This window comes from Mastigoproctus giganteus, chromosome 10, assembly GCF_048544385.1.
Source record: "Mastigoproctus giganteus isolate SK-2022 chromosome 10, ASM4854438v1, whole genome shotgun sequence".
Lineage (NCBI taxonomy): Eukaryota > Metazoa > Arthropoda > Arachnida > Uropygi > Thelyphonidae > Mastigoproctus > Mastigoproctus giganteus.
The window spans coordinates 39,607,900-39,628,728 of NC_143584.1; the positions used below are offsets into that span (position 1 = coordinate 39,607,900).

Here is a 20,829-nt window from a genome sequence, read left to right on the forward strand (position 1 = left end):
GGATAGCAGGAGGCAGAGGTTGTGATAAATGTTTATTCTTCAGATTGGGTTAATGTAATAAGTGGGGTTCCCAGGGATCAGTATTGGGACCACTGTTGTTTTTGATTTTCTTAAATGATATAGATGAAGGGATAGAGGGTGTGATGTTTAAATTTTCAGATGATGTAACAATTGGTAGGGTATATGTTAAATGATCACCGGCAAGCAGAGCTTCTTCAGAGTGACCCAGATAGACTTCAGGGATGGTCAGAAAAGTGGCGGCTTAGCTTTAATCCTGCAAAGTACATAATTTATACACTTGGTGGAATTGAACTAAAGTCAGTAGTGGAAGAAAGGGACTTGGGAATTACGATATGGTCAGACATGAAGTTCTCCAAGCACTGTAGACTGGTTGCACGGAAGGCCCGTGGTGTCCTATCGATGATTTATCAAACAATTGCTAGTAGAGATAAGGACGTCATAATTCCATTATAAGACCACATTTGGAATATTGTGTTCAAGTACGGAGACCACACCTACAGAAAGACATCAAGTTTCTTGAAAGGGTCCAAAGGCAGGTAACTTAACTGGTGAGATTGGCATACCTTATTCGGCCCTATCTTAGCTGCTAAATTCGAACATTTCACAGCATGTCTTCCTGAGCATACACGCCATGTCGGAAATAGAGGCCTACATATTGCCCTCTTTTACATAATTTTGATGGATGACCTCTGAGAAAGACATTGAAATTATGAGTTATATGGCAATATGGATCTTGTTTTATTTTATTTTATATTGTATTATTTTAGTTGCTTTCACTTTATTCTATTTTTTTTTTCATTTTATATTATTTTATTTCATATTCATTTCTTTATATTTGTTTTGTTACCTCGTTTCTTTTACTTCTTGATTTTTACCTTATTAACTTCTCGCATATACCACAGATTCGATAGTAACAGCTTTCTCCTAAACACTTTCAATATTTCACTATTTATAAATGATGGTAAGGTTACACAAAATATATTTCTTTTTCACTCCTCTCTTTTTCCATCCTTTATTTATTTACTTACAGTTATTATATTTCGTATATACAGTAGACTCTCGATTTTCCGGGATAGATGGTAAAAAAACAAATCCCGTATAATTGATTTCCAAGTTAATCCAAAAATACAAAAGTCCCCAACATACGTAAGAGATACGTTCCAGGACTTCTTACTTCGTCAAGTTTTACGTAACTCGGGAATAACTAATAACATATTGCTATTATATTATTATTGACAAATCTGAATTCCGCGTGATACTTGTTAATTTTCGGTCATTTTGATACATCCTTATTATAATGATTCCTTAGAGATTTAACAGATGCACCGTTTTCAAACTTTTGAATAATTTCAAGTTTTTGTTTAACTGAAAACGCAACTGTTGCGTTTACCCATCATTTTCGCTATTTCTAAACAAAAAAAAAAAAAAAAAAAAACTATAAAAAAAATTCCGACATCCCTGACAAAAATAACGAAACAAAATTTGTCCTTTTGTGCTGCAACATAACACAACAATCGACGTGACACACTAAAACAAACTAAACATTTGATCTCTTTTTTTTGAGAAGTGGGTGTAAAGACAGTGGGGATTGCAAGATAATAGGTACTAATCTCCCAGTGATGACTTATAATGCTGCTTTTCGCTTATTTATGAATTGCAAAATATCTATTTATACCTATTCTAGTTATTACTTGAATTTTTTTTTGATTTCTGGTTGATTTTTTTTTTTTTTTTTTTTTTTTTTTTTAATTTGGAGTCTTGAAGTGTCCTGGTTAATCGAGAGTCCTGTATATATATATATATATATATATATATACATAATCAAAAGCGCAATGGCAATGGAAAGATAAAAATTAAGATAGAAATAAATAGAAAGATAATATGACAAATGTGCCTGAGTGCACAAAGCAGCAACAAAGGATACAACAGATTATATGCATGAGGTAGAAATGATAAGTCTGTTAAAAAGTGCTAGGATAGATAGATGCGTAAATTACACAAAATGCCATAACTAGAGAAGGATAGCAGAAATAGGAGATATTATAGATGTGAGAAAGAATGTGAATATCCTATGTGAACACACCCAGGGTCCTGAGCTGGATATCCTCATTCTTCTCTTTCTTGGCGATTCCCTTCTACTTTTGATTTGCAAAATATGATATTTTGACACACACACACACACACACACACACACACACACACACACACACACACACACACACACACACACACACACACACACACACACACACACAGTAACTTGGGAATTTTTTTTGGCTGGTGCAGCATAAGCCTCAGGCTTCTTTGCACCTATTATTAGCTATATAATATATAGCTAATAATAATATAGAAAATATAATGAATTAAACAAAATTATAGGCTGAATTGCAAAGCCAATTAGATAGAAGGGAACTGTAATGATTAAATTAATATAAGTAGTAGCCTGCATCACATATCGGTGAGTAATTTTTGTTATAGGTCCAAAAAAAAGGGGTAGAGAAATTGTGAAATTAAAAATTAAAATCTGATGTTAGCTAAAAGTAAATACAGTAGAACCTGGATTAGAAGTTTTCCCCCTGTACTAGGTTTGGTTTCTTAAGTCCCAATTTCAACTCTATATGTTGAAGTGTATTATTTTCCCACCTAAGAAGTTTCTCGGGTAAAAAGTTTTCCCACATAAAAAGTTCATGATAAAGAATACACAGTGTATTATTTAATACACATTTAATACATTTTTTTACAATATAGAAATTATTTATTTTTAATATAAAAAATATTAAACAATATAAACATTTGGTAATTAAACAAGTTCATGCCAAGCATCATTTTAGCTCATAGTAAACTACCGAACGGCATCGTTTTTTATATACATGTATCTCATATTGTGAATGCCTTCACAACAAGTTGCTGTGTTGCCAATACAACAAGTTGTATTGGCAAAGTGTTTCTTATTGGAAGTAGTGCAATAACAGGGCAACTCATTGTAAAGGCATTCACAATATGAGATATAACAGAAATGATGCCATTTCACCTACTTCTGTGGTTTACTATGAGCTAAAATGATGCTTGGCATTAAGTTGTTCGATTAGTGAATTTTCCGTAGTCTGAGGCTTTTAGTGCTAAAACCTTTTTAGTATAAACAATTTGATATAATGGAAGTGATATTTGTGATGTTTTCATCGATATCCATAATTGGATACATCGACCGCATTAAGAGTTAAGTTCTGATGGTTGTGAACAGTTCTGAATTAGTTTTAGAACTGTGCTCTGTCTTATTGTAATTGTGACCTTTTAAGGTGTGTTGAAACTCCAAAGGAGCTTTTTCTTCCAACTTGGTAATGAGTTTAATGAAGAGAATGTTAAACAATTAGAAATCCTCAGTTTAAAAATGTTTCCCATAGGCAGAGTAAAATATTTATAAATTCTGAAACAGTACTTAAAAATTATCTTTAAGTTAAGTATGTGTATCTTTTCATTTTTATTTGTGTAGCTAATATGTCATACCCTTAGATCATTTTCCCTTCTAAGAAGTTTTCCCATGTAAGAAGTTCTAAACCTCCAGCCCCTTGGAAAACTTATTTGATCTCACTTAGTTTTATTCTTAAATTTGCTTTTCTTCCACAGATACAGACAAGTATAGAAACGCAGTCTTTGATAAATGATCAGGTGTAGTCCCCCTGATGAAATACCTGATTATGTGTCAGATTTTAATTTTTTAATTTCTCTACCCCTGTTTTGGACCTATAACCAAAATTACTCACCGATATCTGATGCTGGCTACTACTTCTTATATTAATTTAATCATTTTTGCTTTACCATTCCCTTCTATCTAATACTTTGCAATTCAGCCTATAATTTTGTTTAATTCATTATATCACATAGGATATTCACATTCTTTCTCATGTCTATAATATATCCTATTTCTGCTATCCTTCTCCTATCAGTTATAGCATTCGTGAATAATTCCATGTTCCTAATGTGGCTGGGGATCTAGCAGAAGTGTAAGCCAAATCCAATTTTCAGATAATGTATTGTCAACTGTACCTGGTACAGAACCGGAGAAGAATTTTACCTAATTACTGATACAGCCTGCAATGAGCTTAGAGAATCTGAGTATATAATGCATTTTTGGTGATGGCTTGTTTTATGTGATCAAAGGCTAACTTCATAGAATGCAACCATTCAGTGAAATTTCTGCATTTGTGGTGGGGGGGGGGGGGACTGCTCAGATATCACTGTATCTGGAAAGACAGTTACAGATCCCAAAGTCACTGCTGACTTCGAACCAATTGTACACATAGGCAAGAAATCAATGTTCAGCAGCATGCTGAGTGAGGGTTGCAGGTAGACAAAAGGTAGAATTTCACCCTTCCCCCTGTTGTTAAAGGAGAAGTAGTAGGCTGAAACATGAGCAAGCCAGGGTGAAGAGGGGAGGTTGTCTTGATGATGGAGAAACCTTAACTGAGTAGCTGTTGGATACAAATATTGAATGGATAGTTAACAGTCTGATGGGTATTATATAGATTTTCCCAATGTCACTCAAAAATGGATGTCCATGTAGAGTGGTCCTACAGGAATTTCAGTTTTAAAGCATACTGCAAATGAATCATTATTGCTGATGAAGCAATAATGATTCATTTGTGCCAAACGGCTCTGGGCAAGAGATGTTCAAAATCGTCCAGTAACAATATGAACCACCTGATGGGGGATGGGATCCAGCCTTCATGGTATACTATGTCTCGCAAATACATATACCTAGTTCTGATCTAGTTTAGACTGCACAAATGCACAACAGAGGCATAATAAGGTGCATTTTGTTGCCACCCCAAGAAGCAGAGGAGATTACCCAGAGAATATTAAAGCCTATTGTACACTTCATACATAGTTGATGGATACATTATAGAAAGTTTAACTTTCTATCAAATACAAGCCCTATAAACCTGATCTCAGGTACTACTGAAATCGCATTTTGTCCAAACCTCAATTCTTTTTCAAGATGAAGTTACACTTGCAATAAAAATTCGTGCGAATGGAATTGAGTCTTTTGCAGGAAGAGCCTGAAACCATTAGTCATTGCTATGGAGTAGTATTAGTAATGGCCACGTGGTGCAAGGATGCCTAAGGCTTATGCTGCACTAGCCAAAAAAAAACAGTAAAATAAATAATTATTTCGAAATTCGAGGTATTTCGAATTTCCCCAAAAATTTGAAAATTTAAATAACTTATTCAAGTAATTTACAACTTGCTGGCTAAAATAAAACCTCCTGCAATCCAGTCTAAATCACCCCCCCCCCCGGTAACTTGAATTTATGGTTCCAGGATCATTTATAACCATAAAAATTGTCTTCATTAATTTTATCTTTACCTCTCAGACCCTTACACACCACAATTGAGTCACCTTTAAGGTGGCTAGTTTCCAAGCTATGCAACCCACATATTCAAAGTCTTTCCTCATGTGGACGCCTTTTGCCAATCTAACCAGGTGAGTTACCTGTCATTGAACCCTTTCAAGAAGCTCAATGTCTTTTTTTATCTGCTGTCTCCATACCTGATCACAGTATTCCAAGCGTGGTTTAACAATAACCTTATATAATGGGATTATGACGTCTTTATCTCTACCAGCAAACGTTTGATAAATCATCGATAAGACACCATTGGCCTTCCTTGCAACCTGTCTACAATGCTCAGAGAACTTCATGTGACCTTGTACTTTGTGGGATTAAAACAAAGCCACAACTTTTCTGACTATCCCTGAAGCCTATCTAGGTCACTCTGATGAAGCAGCTCTGCTTGGCGGTGATCATTAACTACTCTACCAAACTTTACATTATCTGCAAATTTAGACATCACACCCTCTATCCCTTCATCGATGTCACTTAAAAAATCGAAAACAACAGTGGTTCCAATACTGATCCCTAGGAAACCACACTTCTTACATTAACCCAATCTGAAGAATAACCATCTATCAGAACCCTTTGCCTCCTGCCCTAAAGCCATCTTGCTATCCATCTAAAGATTTTCCCTATGATTCCAAACTGTTCCAGCTTATAAAGTAACTGCTGAATTGGGTCTGAGTCAAATGCTTTGCTGAAATCTAAATAAACAATGCTGAAATTATTCCCTAAATCCAGCTCATGAGTGACCCTGTCAAAATAGCTAACAAGATGTCTTAAACATGAACAAGATTTTCCCTTTACAAAACCATGCTGCATATCCTTCAGAATTCCATTTCTATCTAAACGATTCTAAATTCCACCCTTAATCATTGCCTCCATGATTTTCCCCTACTACCGAAGTTAGACTGACTGGACGGTAATTTCCCACTACACCCTTAGAACCACCTTTATGTATTGGACATACATTGGCAGTTTTCCAATCCAAAAGAATGTCTCCTGAGCCCAGTAATGCTCTCCTAATTAGCCTCAGTGGTTCAATGCACTCAATTGCCACCTCCCTTAAAATTATAGGGTATATGCCATCAACCCTAGGAGCCTTACTTGCCTTTAGGCTCGAAAATGTTTTCATTAAATAATCATGTGAAATTTCAATATCATTAATTACATATTTTTCAACTTCACTCCCATAATTTCCCATTGACATAAAGGGAGTTTCTTCTGTAAATATCGATGCAAAATAACTGTTGAGTTCATCTACAAATCAGCTGGGGTATCTAATACTATGCCACATCCATTACATAAGGTTCCAAACTGATTTGTCCTCTTCTTTGCAAAGATATGTGAACATATATGTGAAGAATTCCTTATCCCCACACTTTGCTCTCTTTGCCAGCCATCTTTTCTGTGGCCCTATTACAGATCAATTTGTAGCTGTTATAGTCTTCAGTACTTTTTATTGCTCTGTAACTTTTCCATGCAGTCTTTCTCGGCTCAAGTAATCTGTCAACTTCATTATTCATCCAATTTGGAAATCTCCTCAGTAGCATATTGCAAGTGACTGGGAAAATATGCTAAAATCAACAACACAGAGAGCACTGTTTACAGTTAGAGGAAGCAGTTCTGTAATAGAATTCACTTTGATGGCAAAAAGTGTCAGGACTTTCTCCTCGTGGATCCTATATGAACTGGGAAAGACCGAAGGTATACAAAGTTTTTAATAAAAATTGGGGATAATTTCTAAGACGTGCTATAAAGGCCTTTTAAAATATCAAATCTTCCAGCTGTGTCATACACTTTTACCATATCAAAGAAAATGGCAGGTGCTCTTGTTTTAGGAAAGCATCTTTGATAGATGTTTAAAACCTAATTAAACATTCTAAAGTGATTGGAATGATCAAGCAACTGATCTTTCCAAAATTCATTTTGGCTTCCAAAATGAATGCTGGGGAGAAGATCAACTGCTAGATTTTCCTAGATTTTGCACAAACGTCAGGGCAATCATTCCTTGTGCCATCCTAGAACAAGACAGCATGTTTCAATCACCAGGTATACTCAACCATTAATTCCTAATAATAACAATCAGATCCCCAAAAGAGATGTTTAGTTTCCAAACTGACACAGTTTCCAGTTTAACAAACTGGAGTCTCTTTCTCAGGGTCGGCATTAGGCAATACGGCCTAGCCATATAACAGTTGTTTCATGAAATCTTGCACTTATATGATGGGGCCTCAGCAATGAAATTTATCTGTTATGCAACAGAAATATTGTACTTCTAGCTTTATAAACACAGGTGGTACATACAAATAAGTATTCATAAGATATCACTTCATCATATTACAAACTTTAAATAACATGCATGAATGAACAATCTTTGATTTTTTTTATTTGTCAAATGAAAATATAAGAAAGCTGTATCTAAGTTATCTCCAAATGCTACAGTCTGAAAGACATACATTGGGCCAGCTTAACATTTCACATAAAGAACCACTGGAAAGTATAAACAAGGCACTATAATCTTGCTCATCAATAGTAACTAATAATCTAATGATATTGTGGCATAGGAGAGTTCTTCAACTAATTGGACACAAAATATATTTAATTTTTTAATTATTAACCAATTCAATTAGACCACCATGCAAATGCCTAATATTCTATAAATTTATGCTATAAATTGATCATTTTCCAGAATCCCACCTCTTCAACTGTAACGAAAAAAAAAGACAAGACACAGAGTTGTAGAAATGCAAACTGTAATATATATTTTTTTAATTTTTTTTTTTTATGTAAACCCCAAACACGAGAGGTATTAGAACCTATAGTACTTAGTACCGTGATTGACTTGGAGGGTGAGAAGATGAAAGAAGATACTTGTTGACATTGGACTTGAACTTCTGTAGACTAATTTTCAGGAAATATGTATGAAGGAAGGTTGTTCCAGAAAAATGGCAGCTGAATGAATAAACAAGGAAGATGAAAAGTCGGTTCTGTGAGTTTGAAGTTGGACAGTAAATGGATGTTGGCTGGTTGCGGCATGTGTCCAGAATGTTTTGAAAGAGAGGGCGGGAATTATAGAAGCCATTCAAAAGAACAGTGCCCATGGAAGTATCTGTAGAAGAGGAATGCAGCAGAAACAGAACATCTATGAGACAGCGAGTGGAGAGGCTCTGTTAGAGATGAATCATTAATCAACCTAACTGCCCTCTTCTGAATGGAATCAAGAAGCCTGAGCGAGGTTTTGGGGCACCACCCCAGATGTGGGAACAATATTCCATTTCAGGGCAGATCTGCGATTTATACAGAGTGAGCAGCTGTTTGGAAGAAAAGTAAAAGTGAGAGCGAAAGAGAAAACCAAGTTTTTTAGATGCAGATGAAGCAATATTTGTAATGTGCTTGTGCCAAGAGAGATTAGAAGTCAGAGCAATCCCCAAAAGAGATATATCATTTTGCCTAGAAATTGGAGTGTCACTAAAGATAAGCATAGGAGCAGAAGAATCCTTTTTGCGAGACATAAGACAAGACCGAGTTTTAGAGGGGTTGAAATCAACTAAGTTGTCTTTGCCCCACTGAAGAATTACCAGAATATCGGCATTTAAGGAATTGGTAGCAGATTTTTGAGAAGTTGAAGCTGATTGAACAGGGCAAGGTTTCTCAAAATGTAATGTGGAATGCAATGTGCTATCATCAGCAAAACTATGGATAGGATTTCCAGTCAATGGAAGAAGGTCATTAATACACAAGAGGAAAAGAGTGGGGGAAAGAACTGAACCTTGGGGGACACTGGCATTAGTGGAGAAGTTAGAAGACAGAGAGCCATCTACCATCAACCTCAGTGAGCAATCAGAGAGAAAACTGGATAACCAATTACTAAAAACAGTTGGCAAACCATAAGATGGTATTGGTATTGGTGTTTAAAGGCACAAGGGCAGCTAAGGCCAAAATGTGCCAGGTCCTACATTATTATTCTAAGGTAATATAATATGTTCTATTTTGGCATCATAGGAATTCATATATATGTATTTCCTTCAGAAATGTATAAAGTGTAGCTAGGTTAGCACTATTGCCAATCATGTGGTTAAGCGATAACGGTTCTTGTAGTTGTGATTGAGAGTGGAAAATTCTTCTGAAAGGAGAATAGTGAGGACAATCTAAAAGTATATGCTTAACTGTAAGCGGTAGTGAACAATGTGTGCATCGAGGTGGGTCATCCCCCATGAGTAGAAACATATGGGTTAGATGAGTATGTCCAATCCTTAGTCTTGCTAGAACAACTTCTTCCTGTCTATTTTGTCTAAAGCTGGAAATCCATAACGCAGGTTCTTTTTTGATTTGGAGCAACTTGTTATTACTTTGTGCCTTCCATATTTCTGACCACTGAAACATATAGACTTTTTTATATGCTTCAAATAATCTCTATATTGTACTTTATAATTTGCTGGTGTTGTACTGTTTGGATTTTTGGCTGCCTGATCTGCTCTCTCATTGCCTAAGATACCAGAATGCCCTGGGATCCAGCAGAATTTCACTTTATGATTCCTACTTCATAGGTGGTTTAAGTAGCAAATGATTTGTTTTTCGATTGGTTGTGATACTGAAAACTGATTACCCAAAGCAGACACTGCACTTAATGAATCAGTGTATATTATATTGCTAGTATTGTGGATAGTGTTAATATTCTGTAAGGCTAGTTTAATTGCATATAACTCAGCAGTATAACTGCTACATTCAACTGGTAGTGCTATGGAGACTGTAAAAGATGGAAAGACAGCTGCGGCACCAACTGTAGAATCTGTTTTTGAGCCATCTGTATATATTTGGTAGCTTTGTATATTGTTGAGGGCATGTTCTTTATGTAGTTGTTTGATATTTTCATTTGCCAGGGAGTTCTTTCCCCATTGCTGAAAGTGCGTATCACAGTAAGGGAGATTTACAGACCAGGGTGGATCAGGAATATCGCTTTCTTTAAGTATGTTATCAAAATCAATATTCCAGGTGTGAAGCAAATGTTTTAGTCTCATGCCAGTTGGTCTATTTTCATTCGGTTTACTCTTATAGAACATTGTCCACTCAGGGTTGGAAAGCAATGGTCGAATGGGATGGTCTGGAAGGCTCTGAATTTTAGCTGCATAATTTAGAAGCAACATTTTCCTTCGAAGGTGAAGTGGAGGTTCGTGTGCCTCTACATACAGACTTTGAACAGGGGATGTTCTAAATGCGCCCAGAGCAGTTCGAAGGGCACTGTGTCGGATGGTATTAAGTCTGATTAATGCGCTTTTCCTAGCTGAATCATATACAATGGCACCATAGTCTAAACGAGATCTGATAATAGCACGATACAAATGTAATAGAGTATCTATCAGCTCCCCATGTCATAGCAGAAATGGACCTAAGTATATTAAGTTTCTTTAGACAGACAGTTCGGAGGTATGTGATATGTGAAACAAAGTTCAGTTTGGTGTCCAATATTAGGCCTAAAAAATGGAAATTGCTGGTGAGAGGGATCAAATGGTTTTTTAATCTGAGTTCTGGTTCTGGGTGTAGCTTATGTTTTTTGCAAAAGTGAACTGCAATTGTTTTTTGATCTGATAAACGATATCCATTCTGCATTGCCCATGCCTCCAACTTATTTATAGAGAGTTGCAGATGTCTTTCAATGGTATGTATATTTTGGGAATGGCAAGATATAGTTAGATCATCAGCATACATATATAGTTCTACAGTATTTGGGATGTTGTGTGTTGGTGTTCAGTCTAAGTGAAAAAAGGGTAGAGCTCAGTACTGATCCTTGCGGGATACCTTCTTCTTGAGTGTAGGACCGGGAAAGTACAGATTGATAGCGGACCTGAAAGGTTCTGTGTTGAAGAAAATTTTTAACGAATTCTGGTAAGTGCCCTCGCAATCCTATGGAATGAAGCTCTCTCAATATGCCATATCTCCAGGTAGTGTCGAAAGCCTTTTCTATATCGAGACTTACCATTACAAGATGTTCATTTTTGACATAAGCATTGTGGATGTTAGTCTCGGCTTTCACCATTAGATCTAAAGTGGATCTGTTTTGTCGGAAACCAAACTGATTGTTGTTCATCAGTTCTTTAGTTTCAAGAGCCCAGGTAAGCCGTCTGCGTATCATTCTTTCTAGGATTTTACTTAGGCAGCTAGTTAGAGAAATAGGTCAGTAATTTTCTGGAAATGTGTGATCTTTTCCTGGTTTAGGAAAGGCCATAATGATGGAATGATGCCAGGAAGATGGATATGTACCCTCAAGAAAAATCCAATTATAGAACATTAATAGTAAATTCAAGGATGTACTGTTTATATGTTTCAACATTACATAATATATACCATCAGGTCCAGCTGCACTGTTAGGTGATCTCTTTAATGCTGTTTGCAGTTCAAATAGGTTAAACGGTTGATTATAGCCAATATATTGGGAAGTATGGAAATTTATTTTGTACCTTTCTGCTGAAGCTTTGATTTTAAGAAAAGAGTTGCTATATGCTGACGTGGCAGATGTTTGGTAAAAGTTTTCTGCAAGGACGTTAGCTATTTCTTGACAAGAAGAAATTTCCTGTCCATTTTTGATTAAGATGGGAGAAGGAAGAGGTGGATATTTCCCATTTAATTGCCAAATCTTTTTCCAAATGAGACGACTGCTAGTATCCTTTGTAATAGTGGAGACAAACTGTATCCACGATTCCTTTTTGGCTTTTCTTCTAACTTGCCTAGCTTTTGACTTTAGCCTTTTATACTGAATTAGGTTGTTGGTAGTTGGGAACTTCCGGAACAGGTTCCAAGCTTTATTTTTTTCCTTTTTGGCATTGGTACAAGCTTCATTCCACCAGTGTTTAAGGTTTTTGTGTTTAAATGTGGAGGCTTGAGGTATTGCTTCGGAGGCAGTGGTCAGTATTTGTCTGGTTATATGCTCTGTGGCATCATCAATGGATTGTAGTTTGATCAATTGGCTATCAAAAGAAAGACGGGTTGAAAACTTTTTCCAGTCTGCTCTGGAGAATTTCCATTTTGAGCGATTATCAGGATATGATGTTTGAAGCGTTTGGATTCTGCATATGATTGGAAAGTGATCACTGTTGTGTGAGTCGTTTAATACTGTCCATTCTATACTGGGGTATAATATGGGGGAACAGAGTGTTAAATCAATTGCTGACATAGATCCAGTGGGAAGGTGAGTATAAGTATTTTCACCAGTGTTCAGTTATGTTAGATTCAGTTGGTCTAGTATCGTCTCGATCAAGTGTCCTCTACTGTCCATGTGGTCTGATCCCCACAATGGATGATGCGCGTTGAAATCACCAAGGATACAAAAAGGTGGTGGTATCTGTCTTATAAGGTCTTCTAGTTCTTTAAACGTGCACATCTTGTTAGATGGAAGGTACAGAGATACTAGAGTTAGAATTTGCCCAACTGATACACGTACGGCAATGGCTTCTAAGTGGGTTTGAAGCGGAATGTTTCTAGATGGTATTTTACAGTCAACTAGAATTGCGACGCCTCCACGTGCGGATAATGAGGAGTTTCTATCTTTTCTGTAAAATGTAAAATTTCTGATTGATGGAGTGACTTGTGGAGTTAGATTAGTCTCTTGTATGCAAACGGCTATAGGACCACATCGGGAGATTAAATCATAGATGTCATCGGTATTGCTGCGTAAACCTCTACAATTCCATTGAACAATGTTCTGCATTATCGGGGTTTGAGGAGGGAAGGCGAGTCTGTCTGTTTCTTGTGAGTGGGTTGCTTTTGACGGTCGTATTTCATTTTATCTTTTCTAGGAAAATTGGGATGTCCGGAATCTGTACCCTCTTCTACGTCATCAGTTTTACCTGATGAAAATCCAGTCTCCATATCATCTTCTGCATGAAGATCAAGTACTGTTTCATCGTGTGTAGTTATATTTTCAGAGTCCATTCTATTTGAGTTTGCCTTTTGTGATTCAGTGGCTTGTTGCCTTCGTGATTTATTTGACATTTTATCACATGATTTTATTTTAGGCGGAACTGTGATAGGGGTATTGCTTATTTCATCAAATACAATGGGTTTGCTGGTAGGTTGAGATGTTGATAGCACACATCGTGCCCATTCTGCAATGGATGTATTGGGCGGAATTGATACATCAGTTTGGGTTGAAACAGCTTGGCATTTTAGTGTAATGGCAGCGTACGTGGTTTTTGGGATAGTTGACTTTATTTGCTTTCTTGCTTCTTGATATGTGACCTTATTCTCAGTCTTGTACTTTTGTATTCTTTTTTTCAATTTTCCAGAGTTCGCATGATTTTGAGTATGCTGGATGGTCATCCTTGCAATTTGGACATTCCGGAGCCTTTGCAGTGCACTCTGTTTGTGAATGGTTTTTTGACCCACAGTTAGGACAAGTATTTTCGCCTCTACATGTTGTTTGGGAGTGACCAAACTTTTGGCACTTGAAACATCTTAAAGGGTTTGGAATGTATGCGTGGATATGGCAGTTTAGGTAGCCTGCTTTAACTGAGGTCAGCAAATTTGGTGTACTAAAGGTCAGTATAATATTATGTGTGGGAACAAGTTTGTCATCCTTCTTTATCATAATTCTTCTTGCTTGAGTTACTTTCTGTTCTGCTAATTCCACGACTATCTCCTCTTCAGTTACGTTCAACAAATCCCACTCACTTATTACTCCTTTTGAGGAGTTCAAGATGTTATGTGGTGAGACTTTGATTGGGATTCCGCTTATAGATGTCATTTTTAATAAAAATTCTGAATGCCTTGCTTGAGTGGTCTCAATTAAGAGATCTCCTGATTGGAGCCTTTTCACCATTTTCGGTGTACCTGCTGCATTCTCCAGACATCTCTGGATGACAAAGGGAGAGAGTCTGCTTAGCGGCTGAGTCGATAAAGAATGTACAATCAGGAAAGCTGGTGGTTCTGATTTGTTACAGTCTTTTTTCATTCTTTTTGCCAGATTGGGATCGTCTTCCATTCTTCGAGTCTCAGTATGTTGAAAGCCTGTCGGCTCTAGTGGTGGACATGTATCACAGTCCATTGTTGCTCCTTTTAGCCCTGGGAGTGAGCGCTTTTCCTCCCAGATTTCCGGCCCCGCCACGTGGAGGCAGAAACGGTGCCACCTAGTGGCCAAGCGGTTGGAGAGGTTAGTTTGTTAGTGCAAAAAATTAATAAATATACTAGGAAAAGAAAGGTAATTTTCCTTTCTGGGTTCTTACTTAGGATCTGTTAAGTACAGAACCACTTACAAAGAAATGAGTATGAGAAAAGCACTGGAAAGAAAATATAACAAAATCACTGGGAAAGAGCACTATATATCCCTTTGGAAAATCGCTTGGACACTATCGCTTGGCACTCGGGGCCCCATAAGATGGAAGCTTGTTTAGAAGACCTTTATGCCAAACACGATCCAAAGCCTTTGAGATGTCAAGAGCAACTACTTGTGTTTCACCGAACCTTTCCATTGAATTAGTCCATAAATATTCCTGCAAGAATAATTTCACTGACATGATCTGAGCAAACGTTGATATTAGAAGTTTTGAAACAGTAATCCGACCAAGGAAAAGAAGAAAAGAAATTTTGCAGGTCATCTCATTTCGCATTCTTGTAATGCCAAACAACACGAGGTTGGGAATAGCCATGAGATAAAGGCTTCATTGGAGAAGAGAATCACCAAGTTGTGATCTGAAATGCCTAAAGGACCTCTCATTCGACCGCGTACTTAGAAGGGTTGTTTGTGAGAAAAAGATCAAGTGTGTTGGCTGTATGATTAGGATTGTCCAGTATTCTTGTAGATAGATAAATAAACAATCTGCAAGGTCATTATTAATTGCAAAAGCCTCAGCATCTCGACCAGCTGGGTCGGTGTGACTAGAAAAGGCGCCTCCGTAGCCAGGTGGGAAGGAGCAGCAGTGCGTAGCACACGCTTCTTGATTAGACCGGGGTTCGAGCCCGTCACCACCAAATACGTAGGATGCGGAAAGGTCAGGGAATGACCACCGCATATCCCGGAGCAATATGGGCTTAGCTGCTAATGCTCCTAAACAAAAAAAAAACAAAACAAACAAGTGACTAGAAAATGGAAGCCAGCTGGAGTTGTGAACATTAAAATCACCAAGGAAAATTACCTCACTGTTAGGAAAGTTGGACTGGAGAAAGTCAAGTTGCAAAGAGAGGAAGTCAAAAAGCTCCAAGTAACTAGTAGAGTTGGGAGAACGGTAGAGAGACAACAGATGAATTTTACACAATGAGGTAGAGAGAGAGATTTTAAGCCAGAGAAGATCAAAGAGAGTATATTCCAAATTGCCAAGTCTCTGACAGGGAATATCAGAAAGGACATATGCACAAGTACCACCTTTGAGCGAAAGGAATCATACAGCGAATAGTTTGGGCATTTGAGATGAGCAGTAGTTGAATCAACCGATAACTGAGATTGTGTCAGAAAAAGTACATGGAGTTTAGCAGACTGCAAGTGGAAATGGACATCGTTAAGATTAGAATTGAGACCATATATTTGTGAAACGAATTAGGAAGTGCTTGGGAGGTTTAGATCTTTTTGCAGATAAGCTTGCTCTATTAGGCCATATTGCTGCAGGATATGCGGTGGTCATTCCCTGACCTTTCCGCATCCTCTGTATTTGGTGGTGACGGGCTCGAACCCCGGTCAAATCAAGAAGCGTGTGCTACGCAATGATGCTCCTTCCCACCTGGCTACGGAGGCGCCTCCTGTATGAAGTAATGAAATTTTTGGATATGGCGTACATATGGTAAGAATATACCCAGATCCTTGACATAACGTGGCCTCAACAATGTTCCCCGCATACACACTACTCGGACTCCCTCCAGTCACTATCTGGCAGAGTAGAGGTAGCAAGATTATACACTAGCTGATCCGGAAGCCTCCTAGAGAGTTACCAATAGGTTCGGTCCGGTGTACTAACTAGCAGACGGCCTGCGAACACCGTTTTAGAGCTGTACCCTCGAAATGTAAGGAATATTGGATCTTGCCACGATGTTCATCATAACCTCAAAGTCATCAATCATACTGCATGATGGAAGAGATAGGGAAGGGTTGACCGGAACTTAGCTCTAGAGACTAAACATGGGTTCCACCACTTCAAGCCTCCAATAAGCAAAGTGGTGGTATTGCACCGGTTGAATTGCATTTGAAGCTAGAGAGCTTGAAGTCAGACACACAAAATATCACAGGTTAGCTAATTTCTCGTTTCGACTTTCATGTGTATGCATGGCTGCCAGGGTTTGGAATCAACTGGAGCACATAATCTTTATAATAAACTGAATTACAACTTTAAGTGATTTGTATAAAAATCACTTTGGCACAATTACAGATAAATTCAAACACTTTCTATAAACAGACCCTTGTCAGTTTATAGGGAGTGCTGTAAATATTACACACACACACACACACACACACACACACACACACACTAGTCCTTCCATCCATGATGGTACAAGGCTGTATCAGTACATACAGCCTTGTATGTACTGATACAGCCTTGTACCATCATGGCTGTATCAGTACATAATATCCTGCAGTTGAGGAAGGGGGGGGAGGTCCACATCCCTACCATGGCTTGTATTGCATGACAAGCCAAAAGGATCACATTTACTTTTGTGATCCAACTCATATGATTCTTCAGATATCTCTGAAGAAAGATATTGGACTCTCTCTCTCTCTCTCTTTGGAAGGAGAGGATGCTGAGGTTGGTTTTTAGGATAATATTGCACCAACGGGTATTACGTCTATACATAGTATCTGTTCACAAGCTGTTGTGAATAGTGACTGAGAAGAGAGATTACATCTGCAAAATGGTATCTACAGTCACTGTTCACTAGCAAGCTTAAGGTCAATGTTATGCTGATGTAAACACTGGATAATTAGCTGCATATGAGCAGGTATAAAACAGTCTGAGATAAAGAGGTGTGACTTTATAAGCTTAAGTCTGGGATTGGATTGGACTGGAGGGCAAGCAGAGGGTTGTGCCAATAGCATGATTCGCACATATCTGGATGTTTTGTCTGTAAACATTTTTGCAGTTATTGCAGTTGTAAGTATGGCAGCATGGATATGCTCAGCTATTTCAGTAGTATGTACCTGTAGTAGAGTTTGGAGTTTGCAGATGGTCCATTTGAAGATGCAGTATACAGAGGAAAAGACTGGTTTTTGAAGAGGGACAGATCTTGGCTGCATAGTTACTGGGGGAAACAGTGTAGACAGGAAGAATGCTGCTACCATCTTTTGTTGGTCAATTAAGTAGAAATGTTTAGTCCTTCATCTGGAAGCAATAAATATTTTTATGTTGAAGACAATGTGGAGGTTAAATCTTGTCTTTTGATAAAAAAAAAAAAGTACCAAAGATCAGTCTGATTGGTGATATTTGACATAAGTGTTCAATCATTATGTGGCAGTATCTGTACTAGATAGGATTTTAATAAAAAATATCAGTATGGCAGATTTGTCTGGATTCAAACCAAATGATTACAGAATGAACAGATGGGCATGCTGTTTGAGGTACGGTTTAAGTACCTTGATATCATATCAGTTTAGTGCAATAAAATCCTTAAAAGTATGACACATTTTGATTTTTGCTCTTTAATATCTCAATGCGACAATGATTTACCAAGTAGACAGTTAATTGCCTATTTGATATGTGCCTTTTCATCTATCTACCTTCCTACAGTCTTGCTTGATGTTGGAGGTGACAATTGTTGAAGTAGGGGCTCATATCTGGTGAGCATGGGCTTGGCACACCCAGGATCCTGAGATGGATATCATCATTCTTCTCTTGCTTGGTGATTCCCTTTTACTGCTCTCTCTCTCTCTCTCTCTCAAACCTCAGGCTTCCTTGCACTATAAGGCTAATAATAATAATAATAATAATAAAAAGTACCATTGTTATTGAAATTTCATTTGTTTAGTTTTCTGTGGAGTATGGTTGTTTATCATCTGAAAGTTACACAAGTTTCTTCAGCACTATTGGCCATGTGTTTCTGGAACTAAAAGAAAAATTTGTTGAAAGAAAATATAGAATCAGTTCATTGATGCGCTGTATGTTTCTCAGAGAGAAAGAGGCAACTGGACCAAGGGAAAACATTCATACACTGTGCACAATAAAGAACTTGACAAAGCAATACATAAGTGGTTTTGTGGCTACAAGGTCTAAGAACACTGCAGTGAATGGTCCATCGCTATATGAGCAAGCATGATCCTTTGTGTGCTTGTTTGGATTAACCGAATTTAAGGGTAGTATAGGTTGGTGCACAGATTTAAAAAATAATGGCATCTTCCATGGGGAAAGAAAGTGATTGCTGCTTAATCATGGAGGTGGGGAGCATAAGAGAGAGAGAAGCAACTTTTGGTTGCTCCACTCTTCCTCCCTCCCAGCAGAACTTTCCAATGTATCACAAGATTGTGCTGCCCAATATGAACACTGTATTAGAGTGAGGAAAGAGCAGCAAAAATTCCAAAGAAATGATTACTGTGCTGTTGTGTGAAAATTTGAATGGCATCAACAACTAAAACCACTGATTACTGATAAACACAAAAAAAAAAAACTACATTGTCTATAAATTTATTATTTGCCTTGAAAATATTGTCACAAAACAAGTACTTCTATAATAGTGATATTTTCCAAAAGTAAATTTTGGTGTCATAATGGTGAACAAAAACAAGAAAGAGGGATACTCTACTTTTAATTGGCAACCTTTCAGCATCAAGGCAACCTCTGGATTAGGGAGTAATCCATGGTGTAAAAGCGAATTAAAGGTCACAGCTAGTGCAGAAAATGTTAGCCAACAATTCAGTGAGCTGTCACTTAAAGATAAATATTTTGGAGCCTACTAAAGCAATCAGTGCAACATGGAAGTCATTAATTGCAACCACCATTGCAAGCTACTTAGGTAAAACCAGTATTTTGCCACAACACACTGAAGGATGTAAAGCGGATATGATTGCAATTCAAATACAGTGAGCAACTGGAAACATTTATGCAAAATGTTAGATGTGCCTGTACAAGTGTCAGTGAACGATTTTATTGGCTTGAATAATGATCCCATTATGGTTAATGAAGTGACCAAGAACAACACTTTACCTGAAATATTGATAAAGAGAGATGTTTGCCTGGTTAACAAACTTAAAATTGCTCTCTCTCACACACACACACAGTCAATATAGGGCAAATTCTTTGCCATTTCATAACATGGAAAGAAGGTATTTGCCAGCACGATGGAAAGTATTCAGGTATTTATGGAAAAATCCCTGTTGAAAGTGATTTTTTTTTTTTTTTTTTTTTTTCAAGAAATGAGCACTAATTCATGGCATGCTTCCTTTCTTTATAATTATTCTGCAAGTGGTGAAACCCATGGTTAGTCTCTAGAGCAAAGTTTCCATCCCCCCCCCTCCCCCCATAGTTCTCCTTCAACCCATGCACGGTACTAAGTACTATAGGTTTTGATACCTTTCGTGTTTGGGGTTTTCATAAAAAAAAATAATGAATACATAGCAATCATTCAGACTTTTTTTTATTGTATTTTACTGTAACAAAATTTCATTGTAGGCAATGTATTATGGACATTTCACTGTATTGCTTTTTTTTTTTTAAATTCCTAAATAAGGTTTTTAAATTTCCAATGATTTCTGATCTATGATGCTTACAGAGAAAAAGCATACTGAACTGTATAAGTACACTTGCCTAAATTAAATTCAGAAAGTGACCTACATGATCAGCTATTCGTGCCAGGACTCGACATGCAGGTTCGACAACCTCAGTTGATTTGAAGTCTAATTGGATGCCCTTGTTGTTATGGTGTAAAACTTCATGAAGCCATTCCTCCAATGTGACATCACTAGTAATTGCTGGTGGCTGAGCCATGATGGGTACAGGAAAACGACTATTGCAGGACATACTAACATCTCCCTCTAGAATCATTGCAGGTCCTACAAAAGAAAGCTTAAAATTTCTCTTTACGTATGTATTATTGTGTATTATTTAGTATTACTTAATTACATAATAAAATATTAATTTCATATTTACTTAATTATACATTACATAATAGAGAAATAAAATGTAAAGTTTATAATATATCAATTTTCTGAATTTGTTAACTAAAAAATTCAGAAAAATCAACATTCTCAAAATTATCTACCAAGTAAACCCAAAGTTTTTTTTTTTCTCCAAAGTTGGAGAAAACCTCAGTAATCCAATATGAAAATCTTTTATTTCTAAATTGGTAGATTAATCAGTTATAAGAATAGCATTTAGCATATATTATAAAAATAAATTACAATATGAAGTATTTATTCAATCCACAGAGCTAGTACTCCATTATAATTTATTAATGCAAATTGAAATTTAATTAATAGGACAGATTTGTTATTGTGCAAATATTGTGCCTTAAG

The 20,829-nt window shown here is 37.0% G+C and overlaps 1 protein-coding gene across 3 annotated transcripts in view; it reads right to left on the minus strand.

Moving 5' to 3' along the window:
- LOC150078992 (protein FAM151B) overlaps window positions 1-20,829 on the minus strand; it is a 104,197-nt gene that overhangs the window by 16,499 nt on the left and 66,869 nt on the right. The window contains exon 3 of one of the 3 annotated variants that reach the window (XM_090382595.1): window positions 20,150-20,367. In XM_090382595.1, coding sequence (XP_090238721.1) covers window positions 20,150-20,367 — 218 coding nt within the window. Of the gene's footprint in view, window positions 1-20,149; window positions 20,393-20,829 lie in introns of all 3 variants that reach the window. The other 2 variants (XM_090382597.1, XM_090382596.1) reach the window with 2 other exon arrangements.